General features: G+C 37.7%; 3 protein-coding genes and 1 long non-coding RNA gene across 6 annotated transcripts; 2 read left to right on the plus strand and 2 right to left on the minus strand.

Moving 5' to 3' along the window:
• Positions 1–525: 525 nt before the first annotated feature.
• On the minus strand, positions 526–3,526 carry LOC113202020 (uncharacterized). Its single transcript, XM_026416056.2, has 7 exons — positions 3,275–3,526; positions 2,751–3,079; positions 2,380–2,667; positions 2,089–2,304; positions 1,581–2,010; positions 1,386–1,496; positions 526–1,303 (listed from the first exon to the last, which is right to left on the minus strand). Exons 2-7 carry the CDS (start codon positions 3,054–3,056, stop codon positions 1,245–1,247), a joined length of 1,410 nt encoding a protein of 469 aa, XP_026271841.1. The 5' UTR covers positions 3,057–3,079; positions 3,275–3,526; the 3' UTR covers positions 526–1,244.
• A 263-nt stretch (positions 3,527–3,789) lies between these two features.
• Positions 3,790–9,305, plus strand: LOC113202029 (poly [ADP-ribose] polymerase). Its single transcript, XM_026416070.2, has 20 exons — positions 3,790–4,067; positions 4,484–4,625; positions 4,809–4,978; positions 5,047–5,252; positions 5,349–5,556; positions 5,649–5,857; positions 5,948–6,079; positions 6,175–6,338; positions 6,424–6,572; positions 6,651–6,702; positions 6,792–6,996; positions 7,077–7,269; positions 7,343–7,471; positions 7,555–7,785; positions 7,872–8,099; positions 8,180–8,299; positions 8,380–8,540; positions 8,629–8,808; positions 8,956–9,046; positions 9,130–9,305. The coding sequence occupies exons 1-19, from the start codon at positions 3,954–3,956 to the stop codon at positions 9,023–9,025; spliced, it is 3,063 nt and encodes a 1,020-aa protein (XP_026271855.1). The 5' UTR covers positions 3,790–3,953; the 3' UTR covers positions 9,026–9,046; positions 9,130–9,305.
• Positions 7,838–10,102, minus strand: LOC127751767 (uncharacterized). The gene is made up of 2 exons (XR_008012236.1): positions 9,968–10,102; positions 7,838–9,853 (listed from the first exon to the last, which is right to left on the minus strand). It is a non-coding gene; the product is annotated as an uncharacterized LOC127751767 (long non-coding RNA).
• On the plus strand, positions 9,845–12,582 carry LOC113202030 (thiamine transporter 1). Of its 3 annotated transcripts, none has more exons than XM_052275803.1 (8): positions 9,845–10,323; positions 10,416–10,586; positions 10,667–10,880; positions 10,950–11,308; positions 11,420–11,516; positions 11,710–11,812; positions 11,894–12,035; positions 12,097–12,582. In XM_052275803.1, exons 1-8 carry the CDS (start codon positions 10,198–10,200, stop codon positions 12,232–12,234), a joined length of 1,350 nt encoding a protein of 449 aa, XP_052131763.1. In that variant the 5' UTR covers positions 9,845–10,197; the 3' UTR covers positions 12,235–12,582. The 3 variants fall into 3 exon arrangements, with proteins under 3 accessions (XP_052131763.1, XP_052131762.1, XP_026271856.1); XM_052275802.1 differs by having other exon boundaries at positions 9,848–10,323; positions 11,617–11,812; XM_026416071.2 differs by having other exon boundaries at positions 9,848–10,323; positions 11,617–11,812; positions 12,118–12,582.
• Positions 12,583–14,951: the final 2,369 nt, after the last annotated feature.

Genomic DNA, 14,951 nt, shown 5'->3' on the forward strand with positions numbered 1-14,951 from the left:
ACCCCCCGCGGCTCCGGCTCCACCCCCACCGCCCACGCACGACACGCACGCTTTCTCAGCCTCCTCCTCCTCCCACCGCCGTGTTTTTGTTTGGGAAGGGAGGAGGAGGCAGAGAGCGATGAACGGGGAGAGAGGGAGGAAGCCAGGACCCTTCGGGTTGGAGTTTTACGATTGCTGCTGCGGCGGTAGAGGAAGAGGAGTAGGCCCTGGCCCTCTTACCACCGCCACAGCAGCGTAGGCGGTGGTTGGGGAGGGTGAGGAGGTGGTAGTAGGTCCGGAAGGATGGGTGGGTGAAGGAGAGTGACAAGGCAGATCGGGGAGGAAGAGGGGGCGGGGGGTGGGGGTCCCACCGGAAGCCACCCCCAAGAGCTACTCACCTTTTCGCTAGAGGAAGAGAGTGCGGCAGCCCCTCGCGAACCCACAGACGGGACGGCACAAGACTTACCGCACAAGCCTGGACAGGCGAGACTCGAGTAGTGTCCATACAAAGACCGGGTGCCGGGAGATAAAGAGAGAGACCTATGGTTGAATTGGGGACCATCTATTTCAGTTAACAACCACCATCAACACACCAACACAACAATCATAAGGCTTGGCATTCGAGCTGGCTGAATAACCCCGCTCACTCGGGTGGTTATGCTCTACCCAATGCAACGGGGCCGTAAGCCGTAAGGCACCGTTGTCAGCGACGATAGGCAAACCCGCACGCACGCTTGCATGCGATATAGCATGACTACCAAACTGGGCGTGAATAATCAGCCAACTCGTATTTTGACATATTATTTTTAGCATCTTAGAAATACAATTTCAAAATCAAACCTAAATTTCAATCAATGATATTTATAAGAGAGTAGTAAGTACATTATCTGTTTCTCAAATATGTCTTGTATCCAATCAAAATCACAGCAGTTAGCATTTAACCCACAACTATAACATATTCTCATTTTCAACAGTCTGTAATGGGATGGCACTTTAAAAAGTTATTCTACAACAGGAGGAAAGAAATAGACCAAATAAAGGAAGACAAAAATTATAGAAACTTGTCACAAAAGAGAAAATGAGATAGATACTAAGTACTACAATGAAATATTTACTATAAAAATTAGTTGGTTCACAGCATATTCGTTGATTACTAACACAAGAAACAATTGTTTAGCTAATAAAAGTAAATATCCACCTAAGTAAATACCTAGACATAACAAGTCTTTTTGATATTCAACCATTGGAATCTTCATTTATGCCACCTAAGCAGTGGGGTTATAACGTGGTTTCAGATTAGCTGCTTCATCCAAAGACTCAGAGCCTGAAAGAAAAGGGGAGGGCTTACTATAATGTTCCTTAAACAGAAGTGCACTAGATACCTAGGTTATTATTTTACAACTTACCAGAGCTGCAATGAACAATATAGTAGTAGGTGTCACCGTTGGCATCCTTGATTTTCCTTACCCTACCCTGGCTGTTCGATGAAAATGAACACTCATTTTCCAAACACAAACCTGCAATAAAGTATTTTTACCACAAATAAATACTCAAGGAACATTTTGTATGAGCTAGTATAGAAACATTTTCATGAGACTTACTAGAATACAAATCACTTTCTTCTGAGCCCTCAATCAAATCCTCACTAACGTTAGGAGATGGGGAGGAGGAGGATGACGATAAATCCAACCAATCCAAATGGCTCAGATAAGTGTACGGTTCTTGGAACCTTACACCAGCTTGAGTGTCTTTATCCTTCCTAGCAGATGCACCAATCATTTCAAGAAATTCTTCTGTTGAATCTTGAATTTTGTTGTACTGCTGGGGTCTTTGCTGAGAGTCCACTCCATCAATAATTTGAAGGGCATCTTTTGCCTCTTGCAAGCCCAAGCTTGATGCCATGACTAAAAGTTCGCGAGCTCTATTTTGATCTTCACATAAGCCACCCCAACCATTAGCAAGGAAGACAGCAAGATTAAACATGGCTGTAGGATGTCCACGGTCACTTCCTATTTTGTACCATTTTGCAGCCTACAGAGAGAAAACTTTCACTTGTTAATTATAAACAATTATGTAAAAGAATTTTTGTAAAACATTCTAAAGATTTACCTTTTTTAAGTTTTGAGGTGTTCCCAAACCCAACTCATAACATTGACCTAAGTTGTAAGCAGCAATTGCATGCTCATGGTGTGAAGCCCTTCGGAAGTGCTTCATGGCCTCATTATGTTGACCTTTTCCCATGCAGACCATTCCCAGTTTGTTTTCAACATCACCTGATAAGGCTCGGCTTGCTGCCTCAAACACGCGTGAGACTTCATTCAATGCCTGGAATTTACAATGGATGCTTAAATACCTTGACAAGTCTTGCCATATACCATACCAGTATTTTTAATCTCTTACTTCCTCAGGTGTGAAGGGGCCTCTTTGATGAGCAAACACATCATCAATATCACTGGATGAGGATGTAAAACTGCTATGAAAGCTGTTTGAAGTGCTTTTTTCCTCAATTGATGAACTATAGCTCAATGGTCGAATTGAGAAAGGTTGGATGGGTGATTGAGCATCTACTGTTCGTCCAATAGAAAAGTGCCGGGGAGAATGCACTCTTACTTCCCTGAAGTGAGAATCACCGAATATTCGCTTACCAAGTGGATGGCTCAGATACCAACCAAGAACCAAGGCAGTGCTCTGAAAGTAATAAAGCATGATTTGAAAGAGTGCTGATTAAAAGTTTTGGCAGAAAAATGTAATAAACTACCACAAATACATACCCATCCCATTGCACCCAAACAAGCATTAATAGGAGGGTCATTCCACCGAGCATGATTTTTATTTTTTTGTTGGTGGCGCTCTCTGGTCTGTTCATGACTAGTTTCTTTATGCTTGAACGATCGTAGGTGTTTGAGAGGACAATAGGTTTTCAGTTGTGGAATCAAGTTTGTTATCTGACCATGGCAAGACAACCTGCCACGAGTTGCATCTGGTCTATTCCTGTTTGGTGCATCACTTCTGAATGCTGTAAAACCAACACGTCTCTCAACTACCTCACACACTGAGCGTGAGATTGCCTTCCACATGTTTGTTGATATTAAAATATGATCTGAAATGAAACATAAAATAATACAATTGACAGCATAAATATTATTTCTGAACTTAAACCTTCACATGAGTCAATCCAACTTTCAAGGATTTGAAACAGAAACGCGTAATCCAGTTAGTGAAACTGGTATTCTTTGTCCGACAGTACAGTTAGGCTGAGATATCAATGAAATGAATTTTTATCTGAAAAACTAACCTTTCTAGGAATCTGGTGGTGGTGGTGGTGTATCCAGGATCTATGTTTACGTTTTACCTTGTCACTAAAACAATTATTAATGTCATTTGACACCAGAAAGGATTTAACATCATAGTACTGTCACTCTTGGAGAGAGACAACTACTTTATGAACTGTAAATATAGGAAATATACAGCAGATGGGTCAGAAGATAAGCACAGTAACACAAACAAACCAGGAACACCTGCAAGGTTAGCAGAAAATAGACAAGTGAGCAGCGTAATAGATCGTTTGCAGTATGAAAACCTTGACTGTTGAGGCACACGATCGTTTGATGTGATGGATTTTGTTAAACTACAAAAGTTTATGGTTTAAAACTAGAGATTCAGTGTACGGGAATGTTTCATTTTCTTGAATTTCATTTTTATCATCTTCACTTTCAGCTCTCTTTTTTTTACACCCTAACAATTTTCACTTTGCTTTGTTGGTATACAGACGAACATTTCGCGCCTGTTCCGGTGGCAGGAAGCCGTACCGTACACAAAGCACTCACTCGTATTTTGGAGGCGAGGGTTTAGGACGCGCACCAGAAGTGTCGGTGAAAGATTGTTGTTGCCTGAGCGCTCTTCGCCGTTGTCTCTGAGCAACGTGGGATTTTCTTCTTCCCCCGCACAGTGCCTCTTCTCAGGCCAATTTAACTATGAGTGACGATTTACCGTATCGGGCAGAATATGCCAAAAGCGGTCGGGCCGGCTGTAAGACCTGTAAGGGCAATATTGCCAAAGACGTTCTTAGGATGGCTGTTATGGTCCAGGTAACTTGTTGAATATTACCTGTTCATCAGCCGTAAAACTTGCGTGGCGCCTCCCATCATTATTTTTACTTGTTATGTATCTGTCAGTCCATCACTTCGCTAAAAGTGGACGAATTATACTAGAGCTAGAATTCTATCCACGAAGTTGATACTAAACGGTCATAAACAATTCGGTTACCGTGTATCAGCATTTGTTTAATTGTGTTCTATTTAACGTTTTAACGTTCAATGTATCATTAAAAATTCATCTAGCAATGATGCATTGTTCTTTTCTTGTTTTGAAAGGTTAGATTGCCACAGTCACAAGGTTGTCCTCTTACAAGCACTAAATGACTCCCCACTCACTATAATCTAATACTTTAGTGTGCTTTAATTTGGTTAAATGTCGTAACTCACCCATTTAACTCAATTTTCAGTCACCTATGTTTGATGGGAAAGTACCTCATTGGTACCATTACAAGTGCTTCTTTGTCAAGCAACGTCCAAAATCTGTTGGTGATATTGCACATTACGATTCCCTCAGGTGGGAGGACCAAGAGAAAATCAAAAACGACATAGGTTAGTGATTTCAATTTGTCTTTATAGTAATTTAACATTGTACACTGGAAATTCATTTAGCCCAGCTAGTACAAGCTGTTTTAAAATCTCATGTCAAAGGGATTGAAGGCATACTGGATCTTATTTCTTTTCTTGAGGAAATTTCTTTGTTACTGATAAGAACATTCCTTTCTCATAATTCAGATAGCTATGGGGGAGCAGCTGGCGCATTTGCCTCTCCAGCAGCTAGCGGTAAAGGGAAAGGGAAAAAACGTGGTGCTGCTGGTGCTGTGGATAGTCTTAAAGATTTCTGTGTTGAGTATGCAAAATCTGGAAGAGCAACATGTCGAGGATGTGAACAAAAGATTTTGAAGGTATGGAGACTTAAGACACTTTTCTTGTAAGGAAATGCCTATTTTTTTTTACTATCTCTTCTTCCCAGGATGAGGTTCGCATCTCTAAGAAGGACTATGAAAGTGATGTCGGGAAAAGATATGGTGGCCAAGATCTCTGGCACCATCTGGATTGCTTTGAAAAACTTCGAGATGAATTAAAATATTGGAATGCCGGGTCTGAGCTTCCGGGTATCCAAACACTAACAGCAGAAGATCAAAAACTAATCAAGGAGAAATTACCCAAAGTTACCCCGTAAGTGCTCAAGTTTGGACTCATTGAGGCTCCTTTCTCTTGATAATCTTTAAGGAATCTTTTCTGTTTCTAAGTAAGTTTGTTTCCAAAATGCAGGAAAGAAGGGAAAGATGGGGTTGATGGGGAAACCCCTGCAAAGAAAATAAAGAGTGAAGAGCTAGGCAAAGATGAAGAAGAAGGTATGAAAAAGCAAAACAAAACTATGTTTGGGTATCGAGATAAACTGAAAAGTCAATTAAAGAAAAAGGATCTTGAAAGGTTACTTCAGCATAATAGGCAAGAAGTACCATCAGGCGAAGAAAGGGTAAACAGAGTTTAAACTATTAAGATATTTCTTACATCAGTTCTCTAATCGTTAAGCATTGATTTTAATATTTTTGGAGTTTTGTTTCACAGATGTTGGACAGACTTGCTGATATTATGACATTTGGAAAACTTCTTCCTTGTCCAGAATGCAAAGATGGCCAGTTTGTATTTCGCTCTGGTGTTGGGTACCAGTGTCAGGGAAATATTTCTGAGTGGGCTAAATGTGAAAATAAAACATTAGAACCACCACGTGGTCCATTTAAAGTTCCTTCAGACATGAAGGAAAAGTCACCATTTTTGTAAGTTCATGTGGTACTTTCTGTCAAAACTGAAGTTAAATTTATGTACTGTATCATCCATTTAATTTTACATGATTTTATGCTCTACAGAGAGAGCTACAAGTACAAGCCAAATAAGCGTATTATCAAAATAACTGCACCCACAGCACTACCAGCCTCTGTCACCTCTCATCTTCCAAACTTCCCAGTGAAGTCTGAGCCTGGAGCTGAGGGAAAATCAATGTGAGCTGGGGCCTATTTGCCTCTTCAATTTTTCTTCTTCTCCATCAGTAAATTACAACATGTGCTATAACTTAAATTATCTTATTTCGAAACAGGCCAAAAATAAATCGACCAGCACCTCCATTCAGCAACTTGGAATTTGTTATTCAAGGCAAACTTGAAACTGATAAAAATGAATTAAAAAATAAAATTGTCAAGAATGGTGGCAAAGTTGGCACTAAAGTTCACTCTAAAACTTTTGCTGTTATATCCACTGAAGGTAATTCAATTTGGCTTTGCTTTCTTTGACATTTATCTACACTGTACTTCTCCATCAAATTGATTTACATTCCTTTTACCTTTAGCTGAAGTAGAGCGTATGGGATCTCGTATAGAACAAGCGAAGGATGAAGATATACATGTGGTTTCTGAGGACTTTGTACAAGCTGTACTAGATGGAGAAACAGCACTTAGTGCCATAAAAAAGAAGTGCATTTCATCCTGGGGTGGAGATGTAAGTAGTATGTTTTATTTTCTAATCTTTTATTTTAAGGGCAGTTGTCTTTAACATCTTTCTGTCGTTTGACCTTAGCCAAAATTAAGAATTCCGGAAAAGACAGAATCCTCTAAGTCACGGAGTGGAAGTAAGTTCTATCAGGTTATTTCTGTGTACATAGTGATTCCTGGTCTTCATAATGTTAATTGAAACTCTCTTTCCGTTATGGTGTCTTAGGTATGTTTAAGAGCAAGTCAGGAACTGTGAAACTGAAGTTAAAGGATGGATCGGCTGTTGATCCTGATTCAGGTCTTGAAGAAAAAGCTCATGTGTACAAGGCGGGCAAAGATATTTACAATGCTGCTCTTTGTATTACCGATGTTCAGAGTGACAAAAATAGTTATTACAAACTTCAGTTGTTAGAATCAGACAAAGGAAAACAGTGAGAAACATCCTTTTTTGGAGCATGTGGTTATTATTGTAGACTGTATTGTTGACTGGTAATTTCTTATCTGCATTTAGACACTGGCTGTTCCGTGCGTGGGGCAGAATTGGCACAACCATCGGGGGCAATAAACTACAATCAATGTCTTTAGAAGAAGCTATTCAACAATTTGAAGATCTTTATCAAGAGAAGAGTGGAAATATGTGGGCTCATCGTCATCACTTTGTAAAAGTTCCTGGGAGAATGTATCCCATGGAAGTGGATTATGGTGTAAGTATTCATTGGTACTTAAATTTCATCAAATCCTTATGGAATACGAATTGACAGTTTCTTTAATTCTTAGGATGACAAACCGAAAGGGCTTGGTGTTGCTCGAGGTGATGTGAAATCAAAGTTGGCAAAACCAATTCAAGATCTTATTACTACCATTTTTGATGTTGAAAAAATGAAGAAATGTATGATGGAGTTTGAGGTCTGTCTCCTATTTAATCATGTCTTTTTAGTGAAAGTAAGATTTTCAACTTCTGTCAGTGCTAATAGTATTTTTGTGTGTAGTTGGACTTGCAAAAAATGCCCCTGGGTAAGCTCAGCCAGCGCCAATTGTTGGAAGCGTATTCTGTATTGAAAGAAGCACTTGAATTAGTGCAAAGGGATGCCAAGGAAGATGTTAAGTCTGTTAATTCTCGTTCAAAGTACATAGAGGTAACCAACAGGTTCTTCACCTTGGTACCTCATGACTTTGGAACAGACATGCCTCCTATTCTGAACACAGAGGAACTCATAAAGGTATTTAATGGGAGAGGCAGGGGTTAATCCATTGTTAAGAACATCTCAGTAATTGTTAATAACCATGCATTGTGTGTAATTCTCAGCAAAAAATGGAAGTCATAGACAACTTGCTTGAGATTGAAATAGCTTACAACTTGTTGGAGAGTGGTTCAGGTGATGATAGTGTTCATCCGATTGATAGTCAGTATCAGAAACTAAAGGCAGACATAGAAGTACTGAGCAAGGAAAGTGATGAATTTGCATTACTTCAGAAATATGTCAAAAATACTCATGGTGCTACTCACACTAACTTCTCTCTTGACATTGATGAGGTAAAGATATCCACTAGTACATTTAATTTTTAGTCATTGGTTAAAAGTAGAGAAAATGGCTGATTCCCCCTCTTTTGCAGGTGTTCAAAGTTCGTAGGCATGGAGAAGAGCGCAAGTTCAAGCCTTTCAAAAAGCTGCACAACAGAAAACTTTTATGGCATGGATCACGTCTTACAAATTATGCTGGTATCCTGTCTCAGGTAATATAATTGACAAACCTTAATCTTCCAATTTAATTTCTCCTGTAGAGTGATATTATTAATTATTTTATTAATTTCAGGGTCTGAGAATTGCACCACCCGAAGCACCTGTCACTGGTTACATGTTTGGTAAAGGTATTTACTTTGCTGACATGGTTTCCAAGTCAGCAAATTACTGCAGCACAACAAAGTCAAACCCTATTGGTTACATGTTGTTGTGTGAGGTTGCTCTTGGTAATATGTAAGTAAAGGGATCAATCCCATTTTTTCCATTTTTTTTGTCCAACTTTTTCCTGATAGGTTACAATTAAATTGAAATCTGTGTGCAGGTATGAACGAACTCGTGCTGATTACATTGAAAAGCTTCCCAAGGGCATGCACAGTTGCAAAGGTATTGGCAAAACTGAACCAGATCCGAAACAAACAATCAAAACTGATGATGGTGTCGAGATTCCTCTTGGAGAAGGCATTACTGATATTGACACGGATTCGACACTACTCTACAACGAGTATCCTTTATGTTCTGATTTTTGTGAAGATTTCTTCCAAGTGCTGTCCATTTGTTCTTGAATATTCATTTTATTGCTTTTTATTATTGCCTTTGTTGTACAGCAGCTGTCCAAGTTGAGGTGAATTATTCCTTATCCAGTTTTCAGATATATTGTCTATGATACTGCCCAGGTCAAGTTCCAGTACTTGTTCAAGATGAAATTCAACTATACTTAAGCATGAAGAAAACCTTCAAAAGTGAGTGGGTACAAATTCCCCCAAGAACTTGTGCAGTGTGCTATTCCTTATCATTGATATTTATTTTCTCTTGTCTGTTGCAGTTCTTTCTGGATTATTTATGGTGAGGATTTATAGGTGTATTACATGATGCCACTAGATCTGTTGAAAGAAAAATGACTCAACCATCGTTCTATCTTACCATTTAGTTTTAGTTTTGACAAAATCGAACATTTGTAACGTTCTCTATCCAGTGAATTATAAGTTTCTCTAAATCTAATTTCTTATTGTGCCCCCCCCCCTCCCCAACAAAAAATAATAAAATATTTTCCGAGTATAGCTGGAGTAAGTTAGTTTTGCTCACTATACATACTGAGTCTGACTGAAGTATTGTAAGGTGTGGTGGGGAAACAGGCAGCTGCATCTTTTTTTTTTTTCCAGTGAGATTTATGAGGCTTTTTTTTTTTATGTTAAGACAACTTTTAGCTGTCAAAGCTGGTAATTATTTTTTTCAAACCTATCTTGTCTATGAGAAATTACCAATTTTGAGGTACAATGATCATGTTTCGATCATGAACATATGCATTCAATTTAAGAAGTGTACATATGTTCCCAGAATGGCAACACAAGAAAAGTATAAAGTGTGCATTTGTTAAGAATTGTTATCAACGTTAAGTAATTAATCAATACAATTAGCTTTGAAGTTAGCTTTAAAATTAGGTCCTAATCTTGCAGTATAATTGTTGGAGGAGACTGACTGTTGGCTGCCGCCGAACCAACCTGACAGCAGACGACAGAACAGCTGACTTGCGTTGCCCGCGTCGTGCCCTAATGAATGGGTTATGAAAGGTTAAAAGGATTTAAGTATATCATGAATGTGAACGTCACGAGAGAAAGGGTCGGTACGGAGCTTGCGATGGTACTCGTAACGAGCTCATTTACCCTGTTTGTAATCCGGACTCGCCTGTCTTCCTTCAGGTGATGTTGAGTTTCGGTGTATGTATGTTCGGTGGGTTAGGCTTGTCAAAACACGATAAAGGAATGAAGTTGATAACAGATAACACACGCAATGTCATATGACACTTTACCATAAATGTCAGCTGTGAGGAGCCCGTTAATTGTGATTGGAATCATCTGCTCCACAATAACATTACTCAAACCTGTATGTGGAAATGCCCGAAGGGTACGGTGCCCTTTGGTACCTCTGCATCCTGGGCTTCTTCAAAGAATTTAGACCATCTGAATCTTTTCTGACACAATATCTTGTAGGAAGCTGGAAGAAACTGACCCAAGAAGAGGTATAAATAAAAATATAAACATGATACATATCATAGCAAAACATTGCCCTAAAAAATAATGTGATTTTTTTTATGTTTACTTTTTTCGTCAGGTTAATCAAGAGATTTACCCAATAGGCACATATTCAACACTGGTGCTATTGATAGTTGTGTTTCTAATTACTGATGTAGTATGTTATAAACCTATCATAATTGTTCACAGTCTTGCAGGGGTAGCATGTTACTGCCTTATCACATTTGGCACATCAAAAGACTTTGTTCAGGTATATCTTAAGATTAATTTTTTTTATTGTCATACACATATGGTCAGTAACTGAACGCTGTCTTTATAAATTTCTCACAGGCTGCCGAAGTTTTTTATGGCCTTTTTCTGGCGTCAGAGGTTGCATATTCCACTTATATGTATGCATCTTGTGAAAAGGATTTATATCAGAAAGTAACAAGTTACACACGAATAGCTCTTCAGACTGGACGTCTCGTATCTGGCTCAGTTGCACAATTTCTTATAAGTTGTAATGTTTTGGATTTACATGAACTCAACTACTTGTCTTTGACAGGTTTGTCTTTCTAATGCTTTTTTTATTTTTATTATTAAGAGCTTACTAAATATCTACATCCTATTCTAGGTTTAGGAATCGCAGCATTATTTGGTTGTATGCTGCCTTCAACTAGCAAAAGTTTATATTTTCACCGAATAGGGTCAGAAAAAGTTGACAGTGCTGTAGAAACCCCGTCTAATAGCAATTACAGTGCACCTCCCAATGCGTCTGCCACAGAGGACATTTTACTAAGTACTGAGTATTTAGAAGCAGTGAGATATAACCCCAAGAAAGAAGATTATGTGATATCTAACACAGATAATGAAGATTATGAGCAGCTCTCTGGTTTCCAAAAAATATGGAGTGATTTTCTGCATGCCTATTCAAACATGTATATTGTTAAATGGTCAATATGGTGGGCCCTAACTAACTGTGGTTACTTACAGGTTTGTAGATTTTGGTTGTAAACTATCAAGTCATATTAAACCGAATTGAAACTATATTTTCAAACAATTGTTTTTCTATATCTAATAAATATGTGTATATTCTGCATATAGGTCACTGCGTATATTCAAAACTTGTGGCAAGATACAGTAGAATTAACCAAAGAGCCTTTGTACAATGGTGCCGCAAGTGCAACTTACACTATATTAAGTGAGTTCCCAACAGCAAGTACTCTCGGAGTACATATGATGATGTATTTTTTTTTACAGAATTCTTTATTAACTTACTTTTTTATGTAACTGCTTGAAAGGTATTGTGGCATCATGGACTGTGGGTCAATTACAATTTGACTTTGATGGGAAAAAAAGTCAGTGGCTGCTTTCTATTTGTGCTTCACTTTCAGGAGGCCTGCTCTTACTGTTAGCCTTATCCAAATATCTTCATTTTCAATATATAGCCTATGGCATCTTCAAAATATTCTACCAAGTATCGATGATTTTTGCAAAGTATGTGTTACACCATTGTTTCCTTTCCATTCTGAATTTCAATCAAATTAATACTTGGGGTATTTCCTGATTTTGTTCCAGTTCAGAGGTTGCTAAATCATTGACCAGAGACTCACATGGCCTTGTGTTTGGTTTCAATACATTTATTGCTCTTATTCTGCAGTCTCTCTTAACAGTGACTGTGGCTGGGAAAGGAGGGTTTCAACTTTCAACACGTTTGCAGGTTTGTAAATTAGTAATCTGCTTCCAAGCAGAAGATTGTTTTCCCCAAAGTTTTCATCTAGTTACCTCTGATTTCTTTTCAGTTTTTGGTTTATGGTGGCTACTACATAGCTATTGGTTGTGGTTTTGGATTGATTGCAATAGCTAATAGCATCCAAGGGTGCCACCAAACTATTCGCAATGTACCTACAGGGGAATGACCTTGAACTGGATTTGGGACGGTGATTGTTATTTAGTGCATTTACCTGAAAAGAAGTCATATTCTCCAGAGATGTCCTCCTTAATGAATAGATGTCAATCATTTCTAAAAGACAGATGGATGCTGTGGTGAGGTAAAGACAAGTTTGAAGATCTTCTAGTCATAGTTCATGGCTTAGCTCTATGAGTTGATGTATAGTCAGCGTGGCTAAGATTAAGGATGACTGAATTGTTTTAATCTCAAATTCCTATGTAATCTATGGTAAAAATAATATTTTTATATGAAGTTAATACCAAATGTGAAGTGACAAAACTGTCAATTATCTTTAAAATATAAAATTTATAACACATTTTCTTGAAAGGCCAATAATTTATTTTCATCAAAACATTGTTTCCATAAAGCCACATAGCTTTCTGTCTACTATTTAGCTTCATAAGGTAGTAATAAAAACAAAATATACAGGAATATCTCTTCAAGACTTATGTACAAGTGGAAAAGTTTCCAAAATTACAGGCAAGCTTGAAACATAAGGAAGGAAAACACAAGGTAAACATCAACACAAGACTAGTATGTTTAGTTCACCTTATGCCCACTAGAAACAATAGAAAACTCCTCACTTTTAGGAAGTCAATCGCTCCACAGGTGAGAATAAATTTGTGTAAATTCCACCTAAAGAATCATAGAATTATTAATAATGACAATTTTCCACATGCCATGAAATATCAATATATAGAGTAAGCTATCTATTTTAGCTAAATCTCATCAGCTGATAAGTTATTTCAATATTGCCAGAGGCAGTCTAGTCAAAAATGATGTCACAATTTTAAAAGAAAATGTAACAACCATGTAACACAGGTTTACCTTAAGGACAACCAGTTTTAGAAAGTTACTTGTTAACTATATTCCAGTGTGTGAGTTTTGATCCATAAATGGTGGAGTATAGTGAACAAAATTTCCAGTCATTAACATTGTGTTACATAACAGTTGGTTAAATAAGTAGCAATACTTGACCTATAAATATTAAGCTGAGTACCTACACATATTTTATTGAAGCTGATGGCTTACGGAGGGGGCCAGCTAATCACTTTACGGCCCTGAATAGAACCATACTCTCAACTCTGGTCAATATTCTCAGTGTAATAATACTAATCACAGATTTTCAATGTAGTACTCTTAAAAATACTTCTGATGGAATCAGATCATGTTGAAGAAAGAGGTTTTGATTCAGAAATTTACCATTACAGGGTATATTATACATAACAACACTACAAATGTGACAAGCAATATAGTTCTTTCTCAACATTCTAAAGTTTACTTTGTGACTAGACAGAAAATGTAGTATTCAAATACAAAGAGATCTTCACCTGGGAAAAAGGAAGTAACAAATTGTAAACACAGCTTGTCATGAACATCAAGCTCACAGTAATTACTGTGTGTTTTGTTTATTTAAAAAACAAACATGAACCACCTAAATTTGTCCCTTAACGTAAGAGAGATTCATTGGGAAATATGTTAAAAAGAGAAAAAATGAGCATGTTATGAGAAATGATTACATGCTACCAAAGTCGCTGGTAGAATGAACCGCAAATTCTAATATTGATTCAGAAAGACTGAATTCAACTTAAGTTGAAAAGAAATTCTAGGTATGGCAAATTGAAACTAACTAAATGTGTCCAGACTAACCGAGACAATGAACTAGAATTTTTGAGGGTATAATTAAATTTTTTTTTCGCTTTTTTATAAAACAAATAATCACAGCATGTTTTCTGACTAGACAAGCACAATGTTCATCAATCAGTACGTTCAATATTCCAAATCTATGCCACGAAAGCCATTTAGGATACTTTTTTAACAAATGGTAAAATAATAGGGGAAAGAGGAACCACCTTCGAATTCTATATCTTTTGTTGAGACTGCATATGAAGAGAAGTTTTACACATCACAATTTGATTTTTTTTTTAGGGGGGGTATTAAACTGTAGAAATTAGGAGTTCCCAAAACGCGAGCGCGATTTTCACGCAAGGCATGACTTTCACTTCACACAGCGAATGAGGGGCTGACTTTTGTCGTGAAAATCGCGCTCGTGTCTTGGGAACTCTGAATCCCCCCGTACAAAAAAAAACAGGTCTTCACACACACACACCCTCAGTAGCTTTAAACCCTGCCTTCGTTTAGAGCAATGGAAAATTGCATTCTCCAGACAGAAGTTTATTGATGTATTCTCTCTGAACTTACTATAGGAAAACATGATAAGTGCAGATATTTTATACTATTTCTCTTTTCCCATATGCGTGTAAGCGTGGCAGAAATTTTAATGAGATAAACAGACACACATGAACAAAATCTAATATTGACATTAGTCAAAACAATTTAACTTTGTAGAGTGACTAGTTATTGACTGAGCAAAACATGATAAAGGTAATGCTTCAAAGTTGTCAAAACTTATACATATATCATTAACAAAATCAATTGATTTTGACAATATTCAGATAGAAACAAAAACAAGAGAAAAAGCAAGGCTGAGAGTCTTCTTTAGGAAAGTGGAAGAGGACTCTCAGTTTTACAGGGCATAAATGGCTACTTAATTATGTATTTGAGAAGGGATAATTGCAAATCAGGCTAGTTATTACCAATTACAAAGTCTCAAACTCAGTGCAGAATCAATTGTCAAAAGGTAAAACCTCGACACCAAATGACTTTTTTTTTTGAGGGGGGGGG

The sequence above is a fragment of the Frankliniella occidentalis genome, unplaced genomic scaffold, assembly GCF_000697945.3.
Source record: "Frankliniella occidentalis isolate FOCC.00 unplaced genomic scaffold, Focc_3.1 Scaffold944, whole genome shotgun sequence".
NCBI lineage: Eukaryota > Metazoa > Arthropoda > Insecta > Thysanoptera > Thripidae > Frankliniella > Frankliniella occidentalis.

Excerpts from the sequence above, each read along its gene's own strand:
- LOC113202020 (XM_026416056.2), bottom strand. The coding sequence starts at position 3,056 with ATGTGGAAGGCAATCTCACGCTCAGTGTGTGAGGTAGTTGAGAGACGT. Across the intron at positions 1,497-1,580 it reads AGAAAGTGATTTGTATTCTA|GTTTGTGTTTGGAAAATGAG; the intron begins GTAAGTCTCATG and ends ACTTTATTGCAG. Across the intron at positions 1,304-1,385 it reads TATTGTTCATTGCAGCTCTG|GCTCTGAGTCTTTGGATGAA; the intron begins GTAAGTTGTAAA and ends CTTTTCTTTCAG.
- LOC113202029 (XM_026416070.2), top strand. The coding sequence starts at position 3,954 with ATGAGTGACGATTTACCGTATCGGGCAGAATATGCCAAAAGCGGTCGG. Across the intron at positions 4,068-4,483 it reads GGATGGCTGTTATGGTCCAG|TCACCTATGTTTGATGGGAA; the intron begins GTAACTTGTTGA and ends CTCAATTTTCAG. Across the intron at positions 6,703-6,791 it reads CTCTAAGTCACGGAGTGGAA|GTATGTTTAAGAGCAAGTCA; the intron begins GTAAGTTCTATC and ends ATGGTGTCTTAG.
- LOC113202030 (XM_052275802.1), top strand. The coding sequence starts at position 10,198 with ATGCCCGAAGGGTACGGTGCCCTTTGGTACCTCTGCATCCTGGGCTTC. Across the intron at positions 11,517-11,616 it reads TGCAACTTACACTATATTAA|GTATTGTGGCATCATGGACT; the intron begins GTGAGTTCCCAA and ends ACTGCTTGAAAG. Across the intron at positions 12,036-12,096 it reads AACTTTCAACACGTTTGCAG|TTACCTCTGATTTCTTTTCA; the intron begins GTTTGTAAATTA and ends GTTTTCATCTAG.